Source organism: Thamnophis elegans, chromosome 14 (genome assembly GCF_009769535.1).
Source record: "Thamnophis elegans isolate rThaEle1 chromosome 14, rThaEle1.pri, whole genome shotgun sequence".
NCBI classification, from domain to species: Eukaryota; Metazoa; Chordata; class Lepidosauria; order Squamata; family Colubridae; genus Thamnophis; species Thamnophis elegans.
Window position 1 is genome coordinate 12,890,366 of NC_045554.1, and position 27,689 is coordinate 12,918,054.

Sequence of the window (27,689 nt, forward strand, 5' to 3'; positions counted from 1 at the left end):
AGAAGAGATGAAGGGAAGGGAAGGGGGGAAATGACAAGAGAAAGAGAACCGAGACAAGGAGAAGGGAAAGAAGGAGGAGGGGAGAAGGGAGGGAAGGATGACTGTAGAAGAAGGGGAAGAGGAGGAAGATGACAACAGGGGAAGGAGGAGGAGAAGAGACAAGGAGAGGGGGAAGGAGAGGAGAAGGCAAAGGAACATTCAGTCCAACAACCACCCAGGGAATCAGCTGAGGGCATCTCCTACAGCCTTGCTCCAGAAGTGGGTCACCAAGGCCGGACACAGCCCGGGCTTGGCTGGGAAAGGCTCCTTCCCTCGAATGGCCAAGATGTGGGGACAGTAACCTCCCTCCTCCCCCTCAAAAACCCCATAGATCCTCATGCCTTGAAAAGAGTCACCCACTGCACACGCTGAAGGATTATTTTTTTCTTTGTTTCTTCTTGGGGAGACAAGCACCCCTTCTGCAGGCACGGTTAGGACCCCCCCTGGCTCCCCCCTCTGCGCTCACCAACCCACCTCCCAGCCTTCCGGCCTCCACCAGCCTCTAGCCTGGCTTTGCTTTTCCAGCATCCGATGGGATCAGCGCTCTGCTGGGCCAGGCGAGGGGTTGCACGCTCCGGATCGCCCCTCTCGAGGGTCTCAGCCCAGCCCCCCTTTTTCCCCCACCCGATTTTCAAAACCCTGCAAAAGTCTGGGCCTTCCCAGGGTCATCCAGATGCCAAGAGAACCCGGGCTGGGCTGAGGGCTACGGGGGCAGCGGGATCTGTGTGCCCAGGAGGTCGTAAGCGAAGATGTTCCAGAAGACGGCGAAAACCAGGAAGGTGGCATAGGACAGGAGCACCACCCACCACCCGCACTGATCCTGCAGGTTTTCCTCATAGCTGCGAAGGATGGTCAGGCCCATGCTGATGCCCACAATGGCTCCGGCCAAGTGGGCCATGAAACTGGGCTGGGGGCCAGCGGAGGGCAACGGCGGTGAGAAACGCAGCCAGACGGCACGGCCCACTTCGGAACTCACTGCAGGGAAGCGGAGAGAGAGAGAGAGAGGGAGGGAAGGAGGGAGAGAGAGAACATGGGTGGAAGGTCAAGTTTCTAGTCCTCAGGACATCTCCTGCCACAAAACCTCTGCCTTGGTCACCTTTCATGTTAGTGAGCCAAGGAAGAAAGGAAGGAAGGTGTTGTGGCCTCCCAGCAGATGGCAGCAGATTCGGACAGTGAGGAGGTTGGGGAGGAACCTGGGCCAGTCCTGGAGTCTGGGGAAGGGCCGTATGCCAGTTATCAGCTGCCTTCAGAGTCAGACATCAATGGGGCAGAAGAACAGCTGGAGCCTGTTCCCAGTGTGCGCATGCCAGGAGAAGGGAGCGGCTAGGGAACAAGGGCTGACTTGGGAGTAAAGACACAGGTGGATGGTGAATGGCCCCTCCAGGGGTGGGCTCCTACCTGCATTGGTACCAGTTCACACGTGTTCCGCGTGTGCTTCAAGCGCTCCTCACTGTCCGAATCTGCTGTCAGCTCCACTGGCTGCTAGCGGGCCACAACAAGATAGAGGAAGCGCAAGAGGGGGAAAAAACGAAGGAGGCAAGCACACTTACTGCACACCAATGCCAGCACCATACGGAGGAGTTTATAGGGGCAACGCATCCCAGCCCAATTCTGTAGAGGGAGAGAGGAGAAGAGGATGCCTCCGTGACTCAGTTTCCCCTTCCACCCTCTCCCCTCTGCAGCTACAAACTGGCCTATTTCAGGTGCCTCATACCCAAGTCCCCAACTTGGGCCTGATGGATTGTCAAAATAACTCTGCCACACTCTCAACTGTCACAGCTGTGGGGTTGTATATACTTTTCCTGATTTAACTTGGCTGCTACCCTGGAATGCTGGTGCCAAAATAACTGAGTCGGTTTGGAAGACCCCTCAGATTCTCCGCTTCAGTCCTGGCCACGGGACAGTCCTTCTCTCTGCAATATTTTTTTTATCTCCCCTCTTCTGACTTGCTCTCAAAAGATCGGCGAGGAAATAGATGCAAATTCAGCACCGTCTGAATTTCCAAAAGAAAAGCTGTGCTTTCTGCCCCGTTCTCACCATGACGACGTTGGCCAGGTGAGCCGAGCAAAGGGCGTAGACGCCCCCTGAACCTCCAACCAGGGGGGCTCTCATGTCGGTGATGGAGACAGTCAGCGAACCTGCAAGGAAATGGAGGGTGGGGAGATGAGGGAAAAAGAGGAACAAAAGTACTTTCTGCTTAAAAGCCGAGGTGGCACAGGGGATAGAGTGCAGGACTGCAGGCTATTTCAGCTGACTGCTATCTGCACTTTGGCAGTTCAAATCTCATCGGCTCCAGGTTGACTCAGCCTTCCATCCTTCTGAGGTGGGTAAAATGAGGACCCAGATTGTTGGGGACAAGAGGTTAACTCTGTAAACTGCTTAAAGAGGGCAGTAAATGGTATAGAAGTCTAAGGGCTATTGCTATTGCAGTTTTCCTTCCTTCCTTCCTTCCTTCCTTCCTTCCTTCCTTCCTTCCTTCCTTCCAGTGCAGTATTGCAGGCTAACTCTGCCAACTGCCAGCAGTTTAATCCGAGGTGGCACAGTAGCTAGAGTGCAGCACTGCAGGCTACTTCAGCTGACTGCTATCTGCACTTTAGCAGTTCAAATCTCACCAGGCTCCAGGTTGACTCAGCCTTCCATCCTTCCGAGGTGGGTAAAATGAGGACCCAGATTGCTGGGAGCAAGAGGCTGACTCTGTAAACTGCTTAGAGAGGGCAGTAAATGGTATAGAAGTCTAAGGGCTATTGCTATTGCTATTGCAGTTTTCCTTCCTTCCTTCCTGCCTCCCTCCTTCCCTTCCTTTCTTCCTTCCTTCCTTCCTTCCTTCCTTCCTTCCTCCCTCCCTCCCTCCCTCCCTCCTTCCTTCCTTCCTTCCTTCCTTCCTTCCTTCCTTCCTTCGAGTGCAGTATTGCAGGCTAACTCTGCCAACTTCCAGCAGTTCGATCCGAGGTGGCACAGTGGCTAGAGTACAACACTGCAGGCTACTTCAGCTGACTGCTATCTGCATTTTGGCAGTTCGAATCTCATCGGCTCAAGGTTGATTCAGCCTTCCAAGGTTCCTTCCAATTCGCCGTCTGCAGGTGTTCTGCACACATCCTTATCTACCTTACGAAGCCCTCCATTTCTTAGAAGCAGAGGGAATGGCCTTGTCGCTGCCAAGGATTAAACTAAAGCTCCCTGCATAAAAATAACCCTCTGTTGCTGAGCTACAAACCTTCCTTTCCTACTTTGAAAGGCTTTTGCTTGTCCATCACCTGATGAAAAATCACATTTCTTTCTCCCTTTCTTTTCTTGAGTTAACAGCAATAAAATCAGTCATCCCCCCCCACATCCAGGCTCCCCGGAATTCTTGGAGAAACAAAGATTTGGGGAAGAACCGTGTTGAAAAAAGCACCATAATGCACCATTTGTCTCCATTTCGGTTCTCCCAAGATTGGTGGCTCAGGGGCTAAGACGCTGAGCTTGTCGATCAGAAAGGTTGGCAGTTTAGTGGTTCGAATCCCTAGCACTGCATAACGGAGTGAGCTCCTGTTACTTGTCCCAGCTTCTGCCATCCTAGCAGTTCAAAAGCATCTAAAAAATGCAAGTAGAAAAAATAGGAACCACCTCTGATGGGAAGGTAACAGTGTTCTGTATGCCTTCAGTGTTTAGTCTTGCCGGCCACATGACCACGGAGACGTCCTCGGACAGCGCTGGCTCTTTGGCTTTGAAACAGAGATGAGCACTGCCTCCTAGAGTCAGGAACGACTAGCACATATGTTCAAGGGGGGAGGGGAACCAGAGATCGGGGACATTCCAGTTCTCAGTGATCCAAGTATTGGTGGTTTATGGGTGCTGTAATCCCAACACTTTTTTAGACATCAGGTTCAGGAAAGTTGCTTCAGCAGTTTTTTTTAGAAGTTTTGTTTTTTTAAAGGATTCCTGACCGCTACATGTTTTTTTTTTTAAAAAAAGGACCCCTGTTTTTCCCCTGGCATGTATGGTTGAACCCCAAAAGGCTGACCCTTTGTGGCTGACCAGAACAGATGAATCAAATTTGGTAGCTGAGCTGGAAGACCGAGATACGGGCATCCTGCCAAAATACTCCAGGTTCTTGACTCACCTGCCAGGACTCCTGCGAGGTAGAGGAAGCTGATGCGAAGAACGCCATGCACCATCTCTAGTGGTACCCCGATCATCAGCTGCAGGAGCGCGTTGAACCCCAGCTGTTCTAATCTGGAAGGAAAAGGAAACAGGTTCAACCCTCCATAAGGTCTGCTTGGTCTGGGCTTTAAGAGAAAAAGGGCTATGCGTCACGAGGACTACAACCTTGAGATGCATCTGAAATTCTCAAAGCCACAAACTTCGGTTTTCCTACACACTTTGAACTTTGTCAGGGCAGTTGCCCAGAGTGGTACCTATTAATCTACTTGCGTTTGCGTGCTTTCTAGCGGCTAGGTGGGCAGGACCTGGGGTGAGAACAGGAACTCACCCCATCGTGCAGCGCTCGGGTCTCGAACCCAGGCTGCTAGCTTTCCCAGCTGACAAGCTCAGAGTCTTTAACCGCTGATGTTCTGACCTAGGCTTCCCCATGAGGTAGAGTCCTGCTCCTGACAAAATCCCTTTTATTAAATGAATGTGAATTCCTCCCATTCACATTCAGCCAAAGCCTGGAAAACAATCTTTCAAAGGAATATTTATGACCACAAACCTTATCTATCTTGGAAAGCTGCCATGTAAATATTTTCCAAACGAGGTGCTGTGCAAGGAAAGACTGGGCACAGAGTCTCTGAGATTCACGGACAAATCTTCGGAAATGAATCTAATGACTGACCGACGGAATTGTTTCCTGAAAAAGCCCACTCCCCTTTCGCTCCTCTTTTATTTCCTATAGGAGGGGCCAATCACCTTCCACCTGTGGCCTTACTCCCAAGTCGAACCTGATTCCTTAGCTGTTCTTTTCTTCCTGCAGCTCTGCGCATGCGCACACTGGGAACAGGCTCCAGCTGTTCCTCTGCCTCACTGATGTCTGACTCTAAAGGCACCTGATCACTGCTAGACAACCTCGGCCCTGTCTCTGCCTCTGATGCAGAGTTCTTGTCTGAGCCTCACCCAGACTCCTGGACTGGCCCATGCTCTTCCCCAATCTTCTCATTGTCTGACAGCTGCCAGCTCCGCTGGTGGGCCACAACAGCTGAGCCATCCCACCCCCACGGAACTCACTGACTCCTTAAATTAAAATACAGGTTGAAACTCAAAATATTAACCTCTTTGGATCAAAGCATGTCATTCTGATTTGACTGCCAGGAAACCTTCCATCTGGTCCCTTGAAAAATTGAATTCTACTTTAAATGCCAACTGCCCATCCCCATGAAATAATTGCCCCCCCCCCCCCCGCCAGGTCTAAACTGTTTGCTAGCTTTCAGGAAAAGAAAATCTGACCATAATTTAATCACAGTTTGGTGCCTGTCTCCCCAGAGCCCCCCCCCCCCCATCCTCCTTCCATAGAAATGAAAAGCCGATTCCACAGCGGCTGCATCTTTTAACATTAAAAGTCTTTTCATGTTAAAAAGAGAGTCTTTTAACTTCAAAAAAAACCACCCAAACTCCTAGTCCTCATCACTGCCAAAGAAACTGCCCAAATCTGCCTTTGAATATCATCATCCTCATCCTCTTTTAATTACCCCATAATCCCTTGCGGAGTGTTTATTGGCCGGATGCCTTTCCTGTTGCCAATGCAGAGTTTTTGCTTAGCAGATATATTCTCAGTGTGCCCAGAGAAAGAAATATCTGCCTCTATCTAGGATCGAACTCACAGTCCCCCTGATTGTGAGGCGAGATACACTACATATACTGGGCAAAAATAGTTACAGAAAAATAAGGGGGTTGAAAGGCACAATTATATGAAATAATCAGGTTTGGCCATTTGCCTGGCAGGGAAGATTTCTTGTCTGCCAAACTTCCCATGATATTTCTGGTCTGGCTCCCACCTAATTTGTAAACTTTACATCTGTTCTTTTCAACATTCCCTCCTAGCTGCCTTTAGAAAAAGAAAGAAGGAAAGAAAGGAGCTTAAAACTAGTCGGGATTTATTATTATTATTAAGCAACAACAGAATTGTATCACAGCGGCCAGTTGTTTCGCTGGATTTGGCATTGATTACTAGTCGGGCCCCACCCAGGGGCCTAGGACGTTATAATGTATTTTCATAATATGCGTGCAGATCCAAGCAGTGCAGCTTTTTGCATTTGACTGATGGTGATTTTGTCAATTTTTAACTGTTTTAAATGTAATTCCAGTGCTTTTGGAATAGCACCCAGTGTGCCAATCACCATGGGAATTACCACTACTGGTTTGTGCCATAGTCGTTGAATTTCAATTTTTAAGTCCTGGTATTTTGTGATTTTTTCATATTCCTTCTCGTCGACCCTGCTGTCGCCTGGTATTGCTATGTCTATGATTGTAACCTTATTTTTCTCAACCAGTGTGATGTCTGGTGTATTATGGGCCAGTATTTTGTCCGTTTGTATGCGAAAATCCCACAAGATCTTGACCATCTGATTTTCGGTGACTTTTTCAGGCTGATGTTCCCACCAGTTTGTTGCTGTTTTAATATTATAATTTTTGCACAAATTCCAATGGATCATTTGTGCTACTGAATTGTGCCACAATTTACAATCAGTCTGAGTATGTGATCAACAGTTTCATCAGCTTCTTTGCAAAGTCTGCATTTGGCATCAATTATTATTGTTGTTGTTATTGTTGTTGTTGTTGTTGTTGTTATTATTATTATTATTATTATTATTATTATTATTATTAAAAGGAAGATAGAAGTGTGCAATTCTCAGCCTATCATGTTAATGAAGGTTGTCTCCCAGAACTTCTGCTCCACTGGTTAATTGTTCTCATTGTCAGAAAGTTCTTCCTCATTTCCAGGTTGAATCTCTCCTTGTTCAGTTTCCATTCATTATTCCTTGTCTGGCCTTCAGGTGCCTTGGAAAATAGCTTGACCCTCTCCTCTCTGTGGCAGCTCCTCAAATATCAGAAGTCTGCTATCATGTCTCCCCTGGTCCTTCTCTTCACTAGACTAGCCAGGCCCAGTTCTGTTAGGACAGGGACCGAAGGCAGGCTGGTGCGCTTATTCCAGTGGTCTTCAACCTTGGCAACTTTAAGACCTGTGGACTTCAACTCCCAGAGTTCCTGGGAGAACTCTGGGAGTTGAAGTCCACAGGTCTTAAAGTTGCCAAGGTTGGAGACCACTGGCCTTATGGACATCCCCTTTACGGACTTCTTAGGAATGGGGTGAAGTCAACAGTAGAGAGTCTAAGATTAAAATTATGGGGGTTTGAGGATGTAACCACAGAGTCAGGTAGAGCATTCCAGGCATTGACCACTCCGTTGCTGAAGTCGTGTTTTCTGCAAATATTTAGTAAATATCCAGGATTTGCTTTCCTGCTTTCCCGTTTTGGGTTTCGGTCTAGCATGCTCAGAAATTTCTCATTGTTCCCCCCCCCCACACACAGAAACACAATAAAATCTGGGGATTCCATTCCATTCCAGTGAGCTGCTTTCAACAGCTCCAGCAACAGATCTGTTTTATTCCGGGATGGGAGTCAAAAATGTACATAAAGAGCTTTGTATAGTGGAGAGAGAGAGAGATAAAAACATTGCATAGTGTCACAGATACCAAAGAAACAAACTTAACAGCTGGTTGCAACATGGCCAGATGTCACTAGTCAGCAAGTCATAAAATTCTACATCCGCTTCTCCAACATTATGACATGTAAAAAGATTGCCTCTAATTCCCTACTCCAGGCAAGTGAAAATAGAGTTGTGGAAAAAATAACGCACTCCTGCCAATCCTATCCTAACTGCCGGCTAAAACGTCACCATTCGTGCTGGATTTGTCCCACCAAGTCTTGAAGAAGAGTCACATCCTCCTGTTACTAGATGCGAGTCTATATAACCACCAGCAAAAGCTCAGTTTCCAGGACACGGAGCCACATCAGGGGAGGGCAAATAATCTGTGGGCTTGCACACACCTGTCCCAAACACACTTGTTTTGCACTCCTGCTGAGGAGTGGCAAGATCTGGACTAATAAAGGAGGGTATTTGTAACTCAGGGTTAAATGAGGGGTCCTTGGTGCTCTCCAGAGCTTGGTGGTTTTCTTGCAGATGTTACGTTACCCAAGCTGGGTAACATCATCAGTGCTCTAGAAGGGAGTGGGCTTTGCGGAGTGGAAGAGAAAGGAGGAGGAGGGAGAATGTGGGGTCCTTGGTGCTCTCTGAACTTGCTTGTTTTCTTATAGACATTTCATTACCTAACTAGGTAATAACATCAATGCTAGAAGGGAGTGGGCTTTGCGGAGTGGAAGAGAAAGGAGGAGGAGGGAGAATGTGGGGTCCTTGGTGCTCTCTGTGCTTGCTTGTTTTCTTGTAGACATTTCATTACCTAACTAGGTAACATCATCAGTGCTCTAGAAGGGAGTGGGCTTTGTGGAGGAGAAGGGAGGAGGGGGAGGAAAGAGACTGTGGGGTGTCGGTGCTCTCTCAGCTTGGTGGTTTTCCTACAGATGTTTTACTACACAACTAGGGGACATCATCAGTGCTAGAAGGGAATGGGGTTTGTGGAGAAAGGAGGAGGAGGAATGTGGGGTCCTTGGTGCTCTCTGAGCTTGTTTTCTTGTAGACGTTTCATTACCTAACTAGATAGTAACATCAATGCTAGAAGGGAGTGGGCTTTGTGGAGTGGAAGAGAGAAAGGAGGAGGAGGAGGAGGAGAAATGTGAGCTTGTTTTCTTGTAGACATTTCATTACCTAACTAGATAGTAACATCAATGCTAGAAGGAAGTGGGCTTTGTGGAGTGGAAGAGAGAGAGAGAGAGAGGAGGAGGAGGAGGAGGAGGAGGAGGAGGAGGAAGAAGAGATGGACGATGCTATAGGGTCCTTGATGTTCTCTGAGCTTGCTTGCTTGTTTTCTTGCAGACCCAAACTAGATAACATCATCTGTGACCTGAATTTGCAGGCCTGTGGAGCTTCAAAAGTAAAGCAGGTCACTTTTTAGACTGCAGATGTTTTGCAATCCCCAATTCCACCCAGAAACAGGAGGAAGTCACACCAGGTATAACACAAACTGTAACACAAGGTGAAACACAAGACCAATGTGTCTTGAGGCACCGAGAGACCAGGCGTGAAGCACCAGGTGCGGCCGGCAAACCAGCTTCCTTTGATCCTGCTTTACAAATAAATGGGAAAGGAGCCGGAGAAGACGTTGTAGACACTTACCCTACATGCATGAACATGTATGTGAGAAACCTCCAGGCCCGGGCACGATGTCCAGGATGATAGACCAAAGGGCTTTTCATGTACTCTGGATGGTAGGTCTGTAACACCCACTTGTTCAGCCGTGCTCCGTAGCAAAGGAAAACGATAATCTAGTAGAAAGGAGAAAAAACCGCTTTGGTCGCATTGACCGATGATCTTTGGAGAGCCAGAGATGGAGGACATCCCTCCATCCTGGTTCTCCTTGACCTCTCAGTGGCTTTCGATACCATCGACCATGGTATCCTTCTGCGACGACTGCGGGAGGTGGGAGTGGGAGGCACCGTGCTGCGGTGGTTCTCCTCCTACCTCTCGGACAGGTCGCAGTCGGTGTTAGTGGGGGGGCAGAGGTCGACCCCTAGGCCCCTAACATATGGGGTGCCTCAGGGTTCGGTCTTATCCCCCCTACTATTCAACATCTACATGAAACCGCTGGGAGAGATCATCCGCAGGCACGGGATAAGATACCATCAATATGCGGACGATACCCAGTTGTATCTGTCCGCCCCGTGCCAACTCAATGAAGCGGCAGACATGATGAACCGAGGCCTTGAGGCCGTTATGGACTGGATGAGGGCTAACAAGCTTGTACTCAACCCAGAAAAGACCGAGTGGCTGTTGTGCTTCCCTCCCAAAGATTCGACCAATATTCCATCACTCAGGCTGGGGGGTCAAATTCTACACCCCTCAGAGTGGGTTCGCAACTTGGGAGTCCTCCTGGATCCACAGCTATCCTTTGATCACCACCTGACGGCTGTGACCAGGGGGGCATTTGCCCAGGTTCGCCTGGTGCGCCAGTTGCGGCCCTACCTGAATCGGGAGGCTCTCACAACAGTCACTCGGGCCCTTGTGACCTCTAGGCTGGAATACTGCAATGTGCTCTACATGGGGCTGCCCTTGAAGAGCATCCGGCGACTTCAGCTAGTCCAGAACGCGGCCACGCGAGTGATCGTGGGTGCACCTCGGTTCACCCACACAACACCTATCCTCCGCGAGCTGCGCTGGCTACCTGTCGATCTCCGGGTGCGCTTCAAGGTGCTACTAGTCACCCATAAAGCCCTTCATGGTAGTGGATCTGCGTACTTGAGAGACCGCCTTCTGCCAATTACCTCCCTGCGACCAATTAGATCTCACAGATTGGGCCTCCTCCGAATTCCATCTGCCAGCCAGTACCGGCTGGCAACTACAAGGAGGAGAGCCTTTTCAGTAGTAGCTCCGACCCTTTGGAACGAGCTCCCCGTGGAGATTCGTACCCTCACCACCGTCCAGGCCTTCCGCATAGCCCTCAAGACCTGGCTAGCCCGTCAGGCCTGGGGACAAAGATAGCCGCCCCTCCCGAATGATGAATGAATGTTGCCCATTATTTTTACTCTATGTGTGTCTACGTCATTGTTTGTATTCCCCCCTCCTGATTTTATGTAAGCCGCCCTGAGTCCCCTCAGGGAAAAGGGCGGCCTATAAATGTTAATAAACTCTCAAACTCTCAAACTCTCAAAAATTACTGGGATGGTCTTTTGTAAGTTGATGTCCTTCAAGCACCTTGGACCAAAGGTCCTGTTAGTGTTGTGGCCAGTGGAGCTGGCAGCAGATTCAGACAGTGAGGAGGTTGAGGAGGAACATGGAGTCTGGGGAAGGCTCGGATGAGAGCTCTGCGTTGGAGGCAGAGAGGGGGCCAGAGCCGTATGCCAGTTATCAGCTGCCTTCAGAGTCAGACATTACTGAGGCAGATGAACAGCTGGAGCCTGTTCCCAGTATGTGCATGCACAGAGTTGCCAGATGAAGGGAACAGCTAAAGAACAGGGGTCGACTTGGGAGAAAGGCCACAGGTGGACAGTGAATGGCCCCTTCCAGAGGAAATAAAAGAGGAACCAAAGGGGAGTGGAGTTTGCAGGAGACAATCAGTTCGCTTAATTGGTTTGTGATTTTCTGAAACTCCTTGCCAAGTTTTGCAGATATCAGCCTGGCAGCTCTCCAAGCCAGAGAAGGTCTGTGACTGTAAATCCTCCCTCAAAAGACTTTGCTGGATGTGAATGAGCAGAATTCACAGGAAATTAAGAAAAGGGTTTTTTGTCGGGACCAGGAGTTTGCTTCACGCTCTTGGGAAGCCTCGCTCAGAACAGTTAGTTCTGAGACCTTTGTTTGCTGCAGAATCTCTGGCCCAGAGGCAATTCTACAGGAGACCAGCAAGCAAAAATCAGTTGGGGAAGCCTGCCTCGTCTAATGACCATGGGATTCACTTAACAATTGCAGTGATTGGCTTAACAATGGGGGCAAAAAGGTGGCAGAATCGGCTGCAGAATCATTTAACAATGGCTTTCCCCTGTTTCTCCTGTCCTGTTATACATCTGACTCTAGAAGATGAGGTTCATCTCTGTTTCTTAGCCTAGGGAGCCAGTGTTGTCTGAAGATGCAGCTGTGCTCATGTGGCTGTCATGTTGAGGTGCATGGAACGTTGTTACTAGAGATCAGGGGTGGGTTTCAACCGGTTTGCGGCGGTCCCCGTGAACCGGTTGGTCGGTGAACCAGGAAGTAAGTAACTTCCGGGAACGGCGAAGGGCCCACCCGCCCGCCCGCGCTCCTTACCGGTCTTTGAAGGCTTCTGCGCTTCCATGCAGGCGCATGGCATATACAGCGCCTGCGCGATTCTCCGCGAGCAGCTGGAGCATCGTGCAGGCACTAAGACGCATTCGTGAACTGCGAGTGTGCACAAGGACGCTGCCGGCCCCGAACCGGTTGGACCGGTTGGACCGGGATTAGCAACCCACCCCTGCTAGAGATTAACAGAGTTGGAAGGGACTTCATATGTCATTTAGTCCACCCACCCCACACTCAAGGAGGAGACCCTACAGCATTTCTGACAAATGGCACTCTCTTCTGGAAAGCTTCCAGGGATGAAGCTCTCACAACTTCTGAAGGCAACTTCTGTTCTATGGGTTGATTGTTTTCACTGTCAGGAAATTTCTCCTTATTTTCAGATTGAATCTCTCCTTGTTCAGTTTCCATTCATTATTCCTTGTCTTCAGTTGCTTTGGGAAAAAGTTTGACCCCTTCCTCTCTGTGGCAGCCCCTCAAATATTGGAAGACTGCTCTCATGTCTCCTCTGGTCCTTCTCTTCACTAGACTAGCCATGCCCAGTTCCTGCAACCGTTCATTGTATGCTTTAGCCTCCAGTCCCCTAATCATCCTGGTTGCTCTTCTCTGCACTCTTTCTAGAGTCTCAACATCTTTGTTATAGTGCGGTGACCAAAACTGGAAGCCGTACTCTAGGTGTGGTTTTACTAAGGCTTTATTAGAGTGGTATTAGTGCCTCCCTTGACCTTGATTGTATCCCTCTGTTAATGTAATTTAGGATTGCATTGGCTTTTTTGGCGGCGGCTGCACATGGCTGGCTCATATTTAGCTGGTTGTCCACTAAGACTCCAAGATCCCTCTTACAGTCACTGCTATTAAGCCTGGTTTCACCTGGATTATATCTGTACTTTTGGTTTTTCTTACCTAGGTGTAGGACTTTCCTTTTCTCAACATTAAATTTCATTTTCTTAGATAGGTGCCCAGTGCTCAAGTTGGTCAAGATCCAGCTGCAGCTTGAGCTTATCTTGTAGGGTGTTAGCTTTCCTGCCAGCTTAGTTGCAAATTTGCTCCAAATTAGTCTGCAAATGTGATAAGTTCCCCTTCTGTTCTGCTCCTCTCCTGCCTTGCTTAGCAATGCAAATTCTGGTCCCAATTGTGATTATATGTTGAAGACTATCTATATTTAAAAATTCAAACACACACACACACACACACACACTTTTACCACCTTGACCAAAGCATCAGATTGTGCAGATGCTTCTGACCTAGAAATCAAGATTCACAAGTCAAAGAGCTGGAGCTGCTTTAAAGGAACTCCTTTCCTTCCCACCCTACCCCCCTGAGTGTGCTGTGCACTTCAACCCTTGGCAAATAGCTCCTGTGCACACCTGGGTGAGTGTGACCACAGCCATGAAGACCGGCGGAGGACAGGCACGGTGCTGGTAGAAGTACCACCGTCGGTGCATCTCACACGGGAGGATCTCGTATGCCACATAGCGCACAAAGCGTTTGTAGAAGCCCAGCCCGGTCTCATCCAGGAGGCCATCCTGAGGCAGGGCCCTCTGTCCATTGGCGATGGCCCGCTTGAAGCTGCTGGAACGTTTGCTGCTGATCTGCAAGGAGAAACAGTGACCCCAACAGCAGGAAAATCACCACCACGTCTTTCATCGTGAACTGCCTCCTAGAGACCTTCCCCAACAATTCCCAACCCTGCCTTTGAGCCAAAAATATCTCCATGGCAGGATATGCACAGGGGTACATCAGGCTGAGCTGGGAGGTGGGGTTAAACATGTCATCCGTTTGGAATCATTACATTGCAAGAAAAGCCAAGCCCTGCCTCCCTGGGAGCTCTCCCAGGTCCTGAAATATCTGTTCTTGACCAATTGTAGAAAAGTGGATACTACTTCTCCAGAATTGTCTCCACAAGTAGCAGCTCCTAGCCAACCTTGATTGATATTTCAGACATTTCATTACCCAACTAGGCAACATCATCAGCACTAGAAAAGGGTTTAGCAGTGGTTCTGGCACTGATGATCCATAGTTAGGTAATGAAACATCTGTAAGAAAGCAAACCACCTAAAATAGCATTTCTCAACCATAGCAGCTTTAAGATAAATGTGGAACACTGAGAATTGGTCAACATGTCGTGCAGCTGCTGAGGTTGAGAAATGTTGGTGTACAGAAGTGGAAAATGTAGTGTTATGGGTTGCCAGCTGCCAGCAGAGCTGGCGGCAGACTCGAACGATGAAGAGGTTGGAGAAGAACTTGGGCCAGTTCTAGGGCCTGGGGAAGGCACTAATAGATGCTCAGCATCGGAGACAGAGATAGAGCCAGGGCTGTCTGATATTTCCCAGCCACTGGAGAGGCAGCTGCCCTTGGAGGCTGCTATGAGTGAGGAGGAAGAACTGCTGGGGCCTGTTCCAGATGTGTATATGCACAGAGCAGTTAGGAGAAGAGAACAATGGAGGACGAGGAGTCGACTGGGGAAGCAAAGCACACGTGGACGCTGAATGGCCTCTCCCTGGCTAGGGAATAAAGTAGAAGGAAAGGGGAGTGGTGGTTGTAGGAGACAACAGTTTGGATTTCTGAAGACTTTGCTCATTGTGTTTTGTGCCACAGAGACTGCTAGTCAGAACTTAAACTGCAGCCTTTCGGCTGGGAGCTCACGGCCTTGCAATTATTGCAAGGAACTGATAAGAAGGGCTGTTGTTGCAGTTAACCCTTTGAAGGACTATTGCCTGGACTTTTCGGTAGGTGAATGCAATTAATTCCCAAGAGGGGTTTTTGGGACAAGGAGTCTGTTTCTTGTTTCTGCTAAGGCTGGGTCAGAAAACGTAGGCCATCCATGCTCAAGAGACTCTGACCCAGCCACATACAGCTGTGGGTACTCACGCCACTGACCAGATCTACCAGCTCCTGATAGCAGATCTGACCCTCGTCGTTGCTCTGTGCCAAGGCCACCAACATCTCCAGTTTTGCAGGATCCAGAGGGAGTTCATGGCTGTGGACCAGGCTGGCGAAGGTCTCCACTCCAACAAAACCGGTGTTTTTGGGATCAAGCTGTCAAAGGAGTGGGGGGGAAAGGGGGGAAGAATCAGCAATGGGCCACCAAGTGGCCCCTATTTTTCTACTTGTCTTTTTTAACGTGCTTTCGAACTGCAGAAGGTTGGCAGAAGCTGGGACAAGTCACGGGAGCTCACTCCGTTACGCAGCACCAAGGATTCGAACCGTCGAACTGCCAACTTTTCTAATGGACAAACTCAGCATCTTAACCACTGAGCCACCAGAATTATTAGAGATGTTATTAGAGATGTCCTATTGGCACATCTGGGAAACCCCGAATCTGAAAGCTTCCAGGTTTTCCCCACCCAAACGAAAGTCCAAGCCCCTGCCCAGCACCCCCATGTCAATCACATGTCCCAATCAGGCACCGTCCCAACTGGAGATGCCTCCCAGTCACACCACTCCAGGTGCAGGGCAAGGCGTCCTTGACTCTTGAGAAAGGAACATTAACCCATTTCCCCACAGCAGTGAATGTGGCAGGCCTGAAGGCCCAGAGCAAAAGATGGCTTCCAGGCCTGACACTTCGAATTACCATCATTCATTTAAGGACCGTTCCGAGTTACAACAGACTGGAAACAGGGACTTACAACCAACTCCTGTACTTGGGGCCATCTGAGCATCTCCACAACCAATACAACAGCAGAGTTGGATGGGATCTTAGAGGTCTTCTAGTCCAACCCCCTGCCTAGGCAGGAAACCCTCTAGCATTTCAGACAGATGGCTATCCAACATCTTCTTAAAGACTTCCAGTGTTGGGGCATTCACAATTCTGGAGGCACCATGTGATCAAAATTTGAACAATTTGCAACTGGCATGTATTTATGATGGTTGCAGCATCCTGTTGGGGGTGTGTGTCACATGACCTCTGTTTCTGACCATCCCAGCTGGCCTCTGACAACCACATGATTCAGTTAACAATCACAGCGATTTGCTTAACAACCGTAAGGAAAAAAAATGTGGTAAAATTGGATGCAGCTCATTGAATAATCACCTTGCTTAGCAATGGAAGTTCTGGTCCCCAGTGGTGTTTACAAATTGAGAACTACCTGTAAGGGAGCCGCATGGATGAGTACATGAAGTGAATTCAGTTATGAATTCAGTGTAACAGAATAGAATAGAATGGAATGGAATAGCATAGAGAATCAGGAATAGAGCAGAGTAGAGCAGAGCAGAGTAGAATAGAATAGAATAGAGAATCAGGAATAGAATAGAATAGAGAATCAGGAATATAGAGTGGAGTAGAATCAGGAATAGAATAGAATAGAGAATCAGGAATATAGAGTAGAGTAGAATCAGGAATAGAATAGAATAGAATAGAATAGAATAGAGAATCAGGAATAGAGCAGAGTAGAATAGAATAGAATAGAATAGAATAGAGAATCAGGAATATAGAGTAGAGTAGAATCAGGAATAGAATAGAATAGAATAGAGAATCAGGAATATAGAGTAGAGTAGAATCAGGAATAGAATAGAATAGAATAGAGAATCAGGAATAGAGTAGAATAGAATAGAATAGAGAGTCAGGAATAGAATAGAATAGAGAATCAGGAATATAGAGTAGAGTAGAATCAGGAATAGAATAGAATAGAATAGAATAGAATAGAGAGTCAGGAATAGAATAGAATAGAGAATCAGGAATAGAATAGAAAATCAGGAATATAGAGTAGAGTAGAATCAGGAATAGAATAGAATAGAATAGAGAATCAGGAATAGAGTAGAATAGAATAGAATAGAATAGAGAGTCAGGAATAGAATAGAATAGAGAATCAGGAATAGAATAGAGAATCAGGAATAGAATAGAATAGAGAATCAGGAATAGAATAGAATAGAGAATCAGGAATATAGAGTAGAGTAGAATAGAATAGAATAGAACAGAGAATCAGGAATAGAATAGAATAGAGAATCAGAAATATAGAGTAGAATCAGGAATAGAATAGAATAGAAAATCAGGACTAGAGCATAGTAGAGTACAATAGAATAGAATGGAATGGAATAGAATAGAGAATCAGGAGTAGAGTAGAGTAAAGTAGAGTAGAGTAGTATAGAATAGAATAAAATAGAATAGAATAGAATCATAGGGCTGAAAGGGACTTTGGGGGTCTTCTAGTCCAACCCCTGCCCAAGCCAGAAGACCTTATATTATACTCTCAATCATGCTTTCTTTTTTCTCTGTAGGAACCCAAAACAGATGTTTTCCTCAACATCTTACCGGAATCCCCAGTTTTTGCTGAAAAGTCTCTGTCCGTTGAGTTTCCCCACATCCAGGGGGGGAACCACCCAGTAGCCCCCCCCCCCAAATCCCTCTTGGCTAAACAGAGATAGCAAGCAACGCTGAAGGTTGAGGAAATCCGTTTTTATTTTTATTTTAGAGAACAGCCGGGCCATGCAATGAAATAGGAAAGCGAGGGGCTTTGATGAATGTTTGATGAAGACTAGACCTTTTGCCTTGAAAAACATGCTCTGTGTGTGTTGCAATGCCCTAAAAGGATCGCCAGCACCTAACTGAGGGTGCCCAATAACCAAAGATTTCTAGATGTAGCAGAAATAGTACGTGTACCCACACACAGAGACACAGACACACACACACCTACCCAGTGGTGGGTTTCAAATTTTTTTAGAACCTCTTCTGTAGGTGTGGCCTGCTTTGTGGGAGTGGCTTGCCGGCCATGTGACTGGGTGGGAGTGGCTTGCCAGCCATGTGACCAGGTGAGAGTGTCTTGGCAGTCATGTGACTGGGTGGGTGTCCTCCCAGAACTTGTAAAATGTGGTGAAACTCACTTAACAACGCTCTTGCTTAGCAACCAAAATGTTGGCTCAGAAACTCTGGCATTTGAAGCATGCAAGTCTTAAAGCTGTCAAGTTACAAGTCCCTTGCACCTTTAACACTTTAGAAAAAAAAAACCAGGGATGTTCAAACTTGACATCTGTAAGACATGTGGACTTCAACTCCCAGAATTCCTCCTCCAGTCATGTTGGCTCAGGAACTCTGGCATTGAAGAGTGCAAGTCTTAAAGCTGTCAAGTTACAAGACCCTTGCACCCCTAACCCTTTAGGAAAAAAAACTAAGGGTGTTCAAACTTGACAGCTTTAAGACTTGTGGACTTCAACTCCCAGAATTCCTCCTCTCGCTCTTCATCTTGATGATGTCTGGATGCGCAGGGGGAGAAAGCTGGAATCGGTTCTAAACGGCACTGTAGATTTGTGGAACCTCTTCTATAGAAGAGGTTAGAACTGGCAGGAACCCACCCCTGCCCCTACCCCTTATCTCCAGGGAAAAAAACATCACAATGTTTAGAACAGGGAGGGCAAAGGAGGCTTTGGAAGGCTGGTGAGAAAACACATCCAACGAAAGTCATCCCCAGCTGCAGGCGAACTTATCGCTTCGTCTCGCCCACCAGCTCCTGGAGAGCTCACTCACTCCAGAGCAAATCTTGATGCACAGATAGTTATTTGGGCATTAGAAGAGATGGGCCTACAACAGCCACAGCCATCCATTCCTGCACAGGATGATTTTTTTCTTCTTCTAGGGGTTGAATCTGCAGATTGGAGAGCTGGGGGGAGGTGAAATGTTTGTACATGCTTTCTGCAAGTTGGAAACCTTGGGAAGATGTCCAGGTTTTGGTGGCGGGACCTGTAAAGCGACCCAGGTTACACCAAGCTGCGCTGGCTGCTGGTTTTATGATGAATTTATATTTACCGACAAAGAAGTCGCGGGAGCTCACTCCGTTACCCAGTGCTAGGGATTCGAACCACCAAACTGCCGACCTTTCGACTGACAAGCTCAGTTTCTTAGCCACTGAGCTACTGCGTCCCTTTTCACTAGATTATAGACATATCCAATTCCTGCAACTGTTCATTGTATGATTTAGCCTCCAGACCCCATATCATCTTTGTTGCTCTTCTCTGTATTTCTAGAGTCTCAACCGGTGGTGGGTTTCAAAATTTTTTAGAACCTCTTCTGTAGGTGTGGCCTGCTTTTTGGGAGTGGCTTGCCAGCCATGTGACTGGGTGGGAGTGGCTTGCCAGCCATGTGACTGGGTGGGTGTGGCCAACTTGTAAAATGTGGTGAAAATCACTTAACAACGCTCTTGCTTAGCAACCAAAATGTTGGCTCAGGAACTCTGGCATTGAAGTGTGCAAGTCTTAAAGCTTTCAAGTCACAAGACCCTTGCACCCCTAACCCTTTAGAAACCCCCCCCAGGGGTGTTCAAAGTTGACAGCTTTAAGACTTGTGGACTTCAACTCCCAGAATTCCTCCTCTTGCTCTTCATCTTGATGATGTGCGGACGGGCGGGAGCTGGAACCGGTTCTAAACGGCACTGTAGATTTGTGGAACCTCTTCTATTGAAGAGGTTAGAACTGGCAGGAACCCACCCCTGGTCTCAACATTGTTTGTTTATGCCAAGCTGACCCTGAGTAAAGACAGCATTGTAAACCCTCTATTTTTTTTAAATTAAAAACCCCACCCACTTCCACATGTTTTCTTATTATCTTATTGGCAGCATTCCTTCTTCAGTTGTATTATCCTAGTATTTAAGGACGTAAGAGCTGGACCAAGCGAACAGCTCATCCTGTCTAGCATTAATCCTACAATTGGAACAAGGACAAAAATTACAGGCCTGTCTCAAGGATCTTGCTGGTTTGGTTATCGACCAATGCAATAAAGCAAATATTGCAATAAAGTGAGACAAACAAATGTTTTGATTTTGCAGTGTGTATAAAAATGATGGGCATGCTATACTGTCGTCTATTAAAGCGCGCAATAGCATTGTGTGTTTAAAAAAAGCGGACCTGTCTTAAGTGAAAAATACTTTATTGTTAAAAAGTGCTAAGCCTCACTGGAGCCTTCAACGAGTCATAATCATTTCACCGGTGGAGGTTCTCGTAAAAATAACTAAACATAATAAAGAGAAAGTCAATAAAATAAGATATGGCTGAACAAAACACACATTTTCCAACTTGTTTCTCAACCCAAGCAATGTTACGGTGTCTAGATTTCAACTCCCAGAATCCCCTGGCCACCATGAACTGGGAGTTGAAGTCCAGGTATTTCCAACTTGCTAAGGTTGAAGGGCTGGTATTAATGTATACATGCAGTTTATCTCCCCCACCTCAATCCTTGTGGACTCTAAATGGACAGGAGAATTGTGAGAGTTGGAAGTTTACCCATCTTTCAGTGGCCAAGGCTGAGGAACATGGTCTTAAGGGGATTAGTAGGCTAGAGCAGGAATTGGGTAACTATGGCAACTTTGCATCCTGGGGACTTCAACTCCCAGAATTCCTGAACCAGCAGCATTCTGGGAATTGAAGTCCACAGGTTGTAAAGTTGCCATAGGTCATATTTTATTGTATTTATATTTATTAGTTTGTCAAACAGGTACAAGATAGCAGGTATAAATATAAACATGGACATGAACGAAAGAAATGAGTACATATAAACGGGGAGAGTAGGACAGGGGCGGTAGGCATGCTGGTGCGCTTATGCGCGCCCCCTTTATGGACCCCTTAGGAATGGGGTGAGGTCAGTGGTGAAATTTAATTTTTTTTACTACTGGTTCTGTGGGCGTGGCTTAATGGGCGTGGTGTGGCTTGGTGTCCATGGCTTGGTGGGCGTGGCAGAGGAATGATACTGCAAAGTCTCCATTCCAACCCCACTCTGGGGACAGCCAGAGATGGTATTTGTCGGTTCTCCGGACTACTCAAAATTTCCGCTATTGGTTCTCTGAACTACTCAAAATCTCTGCTACTGGTTCTCGGAACTACTCAAAATTTCTACTACTGATTCTCTGAACTACTCAAAAATTCTGCTACTGGTTCTCTGAACTACTCAAAATTTCCACTACCGGTTCTCTGAACTACTCAAAATCTCTGCTACTGGTTCTCGGAACTACTCAAAATTTCTACTACCGGTTCTCTGGACTACTCAAAATCTCTGCTACCGGTTCTCTGAACTACTCAAAATCTCTGCTACTGTTTCTCAGAACTACTCAAAATTTCTACTACCAGTTCTCTGAATTACTCAAAATCTCTGGTACTGGTTCTCGGAACTAATCAAAATCACTGCTACTGGTTCTCTGAACTACTCAAAATCTCTGCTACTGGTTCTCTGAACTACTCAAAATCTCTGCTACTGGTTCTCTGAACTACTCAAAATTTCTACTACCGGTTCTCTGAATTACTCAAAATCTCTGGTACTGGTTCTCTGAACTACTCAAAATCACTGCTACTGGTTCTCTGAACTACTCAAAATCACTGCTACTGGTTCTCTGAAATACTCAAAACCTCCGTTACTGGTTCTCTAAACTACTCAAAATCTCTGCTACTGTTTCTCAGAACTACTCAAAATTTCTACTACTGGTTCTCTGAATTACTCAAAATCTCTGGTACTGGTTCTCGGAACTACTCAAAATCACTGCTACTGGTTCTCTGAACTACTCAAAATTTCCACTACCGGTTCTCTGAAATACTCAAAACCTCTGCTACTGGTTCTCTAAACTACTCAAAATCACTGCTACTAGTTCTCTGAACTACTCAAAATCTCTGGTACTGGTTCTCGGAACTACTCAAAATCTCTGCTACCGGTTCTCGGAACTACTCAAAATTTCCACTACCGGTTCTCTGAAATACTCAAAACCTCTGCTACTGGTTCTCTAAACTACTCAAAATCACTGCTACTGGTTCTCTGAACTACTCAAAATCTCTGGTACTGGTTCTCGGAACTACTCAAAATCTCTGCTACCGGTTCTCGGAACTACTAAAAATTTCCACTACCGGTTCTCTGAACTACTCAAAATCTGCTACTGGTTCTCTGAACTACTCAAAAATTTCCGCTACCGGTTCTCCGAACTACTCAAAATCTCTGCTACCAGTTCTCCAGAACCTGTCAGGGCCTGCTGGATTTTCACCCCTGGGTGAGGTCCACAGTAGACAGTTTAATGCTGAAGCTGTGTAAGGTTGAAGCTGTGGAGCTGAGCTAGCGGGAACAGAGGAGACATACTGGAAATCCTTGACTTACAACATTTCATTTAGTAACCGTTCCAAGTTACAACATCTCTGAAAAAAGGGACTTGCGACCGTTTTTCACCCTGACGACCATTGCAACATTCCCCCAGGGTCATGTGGTTAAAATTCAGACAGTTGACAACTGCCTCCTATTTATGATGGTTGTGATGTCCCGAGGATCACGTGATCCCCTTTTGCGACCTTCTGACGGAAAAAAAATTCACAACGAAAATTTACAAATATTTATTAGAAGTAACATTAGAAGAAGAAAAAGTTAAAGGTTGCATGATAGCGTGGGCCAAAAACTTTGGTTACAACATAGATCTAGTGGATTGGGAAAGAATTTGGAACACAAATTATAAACTAACACGATCAGCAGCACTTAAAGAAAATATATACAAAATGTTTTATTGTTGGCATTTATCACCAACAAGACTGGCTAAAATGTACCCAAACATGAAGCTGACCTGCTGGAAGTGTAAAAACGTACAAGGGACCTATTATCACATATGGTGGTCCTGCCCGGAAACACAAAAATATTGGACAAAAATTTGGAAATGGGTGCAAGAAATTACAGAACAGATAAAATACAAACCCGAAATCTTTCTACTGGGAATAATCAAAGGGAAAAATACAAATAAAATTAAGTACATATTAACACATCTGCTAACTACAGCTAGAATAGCATTTGCCCAATGCTGGAAACAATTGAACGAATTAGTGATAAAAAAAACTTTGGATTGTGCAGAAATGGACAAATTAACACTGAAATTAAAAGATAAAGAAGAGTCAGAATATTATGAAATTTGGAACAATTGGTACAAATGGCTGCAAAACAAGAATAAAATTAATTAAGCCAAAAAACAATATATATATATATATATATATATATATATATATATATATATATATATCTGTGTATAAAGGTGTGTAAATATAGAAGCGAAATATTATATACATGTACAGGTATGATGACATAATAATGTTGATGTAATGACTGTAAGGTGTTGTAGAAGGGAAAAAATAATTTTAAAAAATCTGCTAAATAAATAAATAAATAAATAAATAAAATTCAGCGTTGACAACTGCCTCCTATTTTTGACAGTTGCGATATCCCGACGATCACATGATCCCCTGTTGCGACCTTCTGATGAAGAAAAGGGGAGGGGGGGTAAGATTCACTTAACAATCAAAGTTACTAATTTAACAACGGCAGGGATTCTCTGAACAACTGCGGCCAGAAAGAAAGGTTGCAAAAAGGGCAACAACAGTCTTGCTTAGCAAGTGAGCCTCTATTCTGAGCTCAATTGTGGCTGTTTGTTGAGGACTATCCCCGTATCACAGTATAAAATGGGCCACATTGGGGGGCTCCAGACTTCATAGATCCCAATTTAGCAAAGAAGTGAAAAAACCCCAAACTTGGATGCTGGCAGACATGGGTGCCACCCTCCCTTTGTAGATACCAGAAGGATTACAATTAAAGCTTCACGTCTCCGCGCAGCTGCTCTTTATCTCTCCCTTTGCAAGGCGGTGAGAGAGAAAGCAAAGCTTTTCCCGTGGATTATATAGGTCGCACATTTACAGGAGTAGATTCTTTTGTGAGTTCTTGCCCAACACTGGCACAGCCTCAAACACACATCAAGGACCAGGCAGGGGAAGGAGAGGAAAAGGCAACCCGTTTACCAGCACAGATGCTCGGCACCTGACACGGGAAATAATGGGAGATCTGGGTTTTCTACTCTGGGCTGCAATGCTTGGGAGAGAAGCAGCGCAAAACTAAGGAGAAATTTCCTGATGTGAGAACAATTAAAGAACGATTGCAGGAGCTGGGTACGTCTAGTTTGATGAAAAGAAGGACCAGGGGAGACATGATAGCAGTCTTCCAATATCTCAGGGGCTGCCACAAAGAAGAGAGAGTCAAGCTATTCTCCAAACACCTGGGGGTAGAACAAGAAGCAATGGGTGGAAATTAATCAAGGAAAGAAGCAACTTAGAACTAAGGAAGAATTTCCTGACAGTTAGAAGAATTAACCAGTGCAAAAACTTGCCTCCAGAAATTGTGAATGCTCCAACACTGGAGGTTTTAAATAAGATGTTGGATAACCATTTTTCTGAAGTGGTGTAGGGTTTCCTGCCTAGGCAGGGGGTTGGACTAGAAGACCTCCAAGGTCCCTTCCAACTATGTTATTCTATTCTATTCTAATTCATCATAGGTATGGCTTGACTTCAGAAGCCTGGCTTCTCTTCATCTACTAACACATGTTTAACAGAGTTGGAAGGGATCTTGGAGGTCATCTACTCCAACCACCCCATCCAAGCGGAAGACCCTGACAAATGGCCACCCAGTCTCTTCTTGAAAGTTTCCACTGTTGGAGCATTCACAACTTCCGAAGGCAACTTCTGTTCCATGGGTTGATTGTTCTCACTGTCAGAAAATTCCTCCTTATTTCCAGGTTGAATCTCTCCTTGGTCCGTTTCCATCCATTATTCCTTGTCTGGCCTTCGGGTGCCTTGGAGAATAGCTTGACCCCCTCCTCTCTGTGGCAGCCCTTCAAATATTGGAAGACTGCTATCCTGTCTCCCCTGGTCCTTCTCTTCACTAGACTAGCCATGCCCAGTTCCTGCAACAGTTCATCGCATGTTTTAGTCTCTAGGCCTTTGATCATCTTAGATATTTAGATAATTAACAGTGTTTGAAGGGACCTTGTAGGTCATCTAGTCCAACCCCCTGCCCAAGCAGGGGACCCTACACCATTTCTGACAGATGTTAGTCTAGTCTCTTCTTGAAAGCCTCCAGTGATGAAGCTCCCACAACTTCCAAAGGCAACTTCTGTTCCATGGGTTGATTGTTCTCACTGTCAGAAAATTCCTCCTTATTTCCAGATTGAATCTCTCCCTGATCAGTTTCCATCCATTATTCCTTCTCTGGCCTTCAGGTGCTTTGGAGAATAGCTTGAGCCCCTCCTCTCTGTGGCAGCCCCTCAAATATTGGAAGGCTGCTATCCTGTCTCCTCTGGTCCTTCTCTTCACTAGACTAGCCAGGCCCAGTTCCTGCAACCATTCTTCCTATGTTTTAGCCTCCAGTCCCCTCATCATCCTGGTTGCTCTTCTCTGCATTCTTTCTAAAGTCTCAACATCTTTTTTATAATGTGGTGACCAAAACTGGATGCAGTAGTTGTGGGTGTTCCATCCCTGGAGGTTTTAAAGAAGAGATGGGAAAGCCATTTTTCTGGAAATGGTATAAGCACTCCTTCTTGAGCAGAGGGATGGACTAGAAGACCTCCAAGGTCCCTTCCAACTCTGTTATTCTGCTTGGTGGGGAAAATCGTTTAAAAGCTGTAGAGAATGCAAGACCAAAATGAGCGATAGATGAAGCCAGAGTTGGAGACAAAGATGATATCACTTCTGTCCAACCTAGTCCCACCTCTCTCAAACAGTCCAATGAACACAGAGATAAAAGGTAAAGGTTCCCCTCATACACATGCACTAGTCGTTCCTGACTCTAGGGGGCACTGCTCATCTCCATTTCAAAGCCCAAGAGCCAGCGCTGTCCGAAGACGTCTCCGTGGTCATGTGGCCAGCATGACTAAATGCCAAAGGTGCATGGAACACTGTTACCTTCCAACCCAAAGGTGGTTCCTATTTTTCTACTTGCATTTTTATGTTCTTTCGAACTGCTAGGTTGGCAGAAGCTGAGACAAGTAACGGGAACTCACTCCGTTACACGACGCTAGGGATTCGAACCACCGAACTGTCGACCTTTCTGATTGACAAGCTCAGCGTCTTAGCCACTGAACCACTGCAGCGGGAGGGGGGGAGAGAAACTCTTTTGGGAAGGGTGACCTGTGGTCTTGAATGCGCCAAAGCATTACGGATGCATTTATGGTCCAATGCATTTCCTGAACTCTTCTCACCAGCCCAGCTGCAAATCTTAGCTGGGCTGAAATTTATTTATTCAATTTTGATCCAGCTTTTATAGTTTAAATAAATAATTCAAAGTGGTGAACATACCTAAGATTTCTTCTTAGTCTTATTTTCCCCACAACTGGCATACAGCCCTGGCCCCCTCTCTGCCTCCGATGCAGAGCCCTCATCAGAGCCTTTCCCAGACTCCAGGACTGGCCCATCTTCCTCCCCAACCTCCTCACTGTCCGAATCTGCTGCCAGCTCCACTGGCCGCTGTGGTGGGCCACCACAGCTATTCTTTTTGGGAGCGTGAGATCTATGCTGACCTCTCAGGTCTTCCCAGCAAGGGATCCAACCCTCCTTGCCAATTCATTTCTTACGTTTACGTCTACACATAAGCATCGGAAAGTATAGTATCTGTTGCTCCCCTAGCAACAACACGCAGCAAGCGTTTGTTGCACACTCTGCTTTTTACATGTGCAAAAACCTGACGCAGTGCACACACATCTGTTCTTACGTGTGCCTTAAAACGGTCAAGGTCCAGTTGCATTATTTTAAGGAGAAAAATTTCCCCCCTTCAGTTCCCTCCCCCTTCAGTGCCAATCGAAGCCTCTCATCAAAAAAGTAGCACGCAGCAGGCAGCCACACCAAAGAATCCCATTCATGGCAGGCGTCTCTAGCAAAAGAGCCAAGCTGCACGAGGGGCTCACCTGGTACGTTACGGTTCTGATCAGCTGAGCTGGCTTACAAGCAAATGTGTATTTCCACAATGCACGAAACAACCAGGCCAGCTGAATTTTGAACTTAAGGAGGCTGTCTTGACTCAAGGAAAATGTGACTCCTCTCCCCATTTCACAGAAGGGAATGTGAAGACTGACACACCCTATGGCTGCGATGGTGAGCCTGTTCTGACCCCCCTCGTTCCACACCAAAGCACACTCTGATAGAGAATAGAGAAATTACGGCATTTAATTAACAGAAAAACAGGTCCTTGGCAGCAACCCAGCACAGACAAGCTTGGGCAGCAATAAACACAGATAACGCTTGGAAGCAATCCAGCCTGCCAAGCTCGCCGACATTCGATTCTGTGTTGACTTCTGCAAAGAGGGGCATGTGCACAAGCAGTCCTTTTATAGTCTGGAGAGGAGCCTAATGACCACCAGCTGAGTGCAATCACCTCCTGTAACTGCGCAACTGTTCCTGATGCCTATTAGCTCTTCGATGCCATGCATCCAGGAACAACTCACTACTGTCGTCTGGCTCACTCTCCCTTGTCTCCTTCCCACTGGTCCAAGGCTCAGGCGCCTCCTGGTGGCCAACTAGCCTCTCTGCGCCCTGCTCGGAGTTGGAACCCTGTCCAGGGTCCTCCACATCCTCCAGAGCCGACTCATAGGGCCCCTCGCTGTCGGAGTCTTGTGGCAGCTCCAACGACTCCTGCTGGGCCACAACAGAACCAGGACAAAAGAGGACGAAACAGAAGCTCACAAAAGAAAACAATCTTACCTCTGAAGGGCTTGGGATGTCCCACCTCCCACTGGCCAGTTGGCTCTTCAGGTCTCTGCTGTGCATGCATGCAAGTCAGCACATGGGCAGGTTTGTGCATGCGTGCACCTTTCAGTTTGGGCATGCCCACGCATGCACTTTTGGGCCCTCGGTGTCTAAAAGCTTCGCCCTCACTGCCCCATGGACTTCCTAAAAGCTACGTGCCCAATCTGTGAAGCTGAGTACGCTTCCAAGAGAGGAAACTCAACTAAGCCTGGAGGGATTAATTTCTGAGGAAAGGCAAACAGGTTTACTGACTTTATGGA

General features: G+C 46.7%; 1 protein-coding gene across 1 annotated transcript in view; it reads right to left on the reverse strand.

Moving 5' to 3' along the window:
* Positions 1-675: 675 nt before the first annotated feature.
* Positions 676-27,689, reverse strand: part of RHBDL1 (rhomboid like 1) — a 31,586-nt gene continuing 4,572 nt past the window's right edge. Inside the window, exons 2-8 of the mRNA XM_032231361.1 lie at positions 14,803-14,970; positions 13,299-13,523; positions 9,304-9,452; positions 4,142-4,254; positions 2,077-2,177; positions 1,590-1,650; positions 676-1,014 (exon numbers count right to left, since the gene is read on the reverse strand). Coding sequence (XP_032087252.1) covers positions 743-1,014; positions 1,590-1,650; positions 2,077-2,177; positions 4,142-4,254; positions 9,304-9,452; positions 13,299-13,523; positions 14,803-14,970 — 1,089 coding nt within the window. The 3' untranslated portion in view covers positions 676-742. The remainder of the gene's footprint in view (positions 1,015-1,589; positions 1,651-2,076; positions 2,178-4,141; positions 4,255-9,303; positions 9,453-13,298; positions 13,524-14,802; positions 14,971-27,689) is intronic.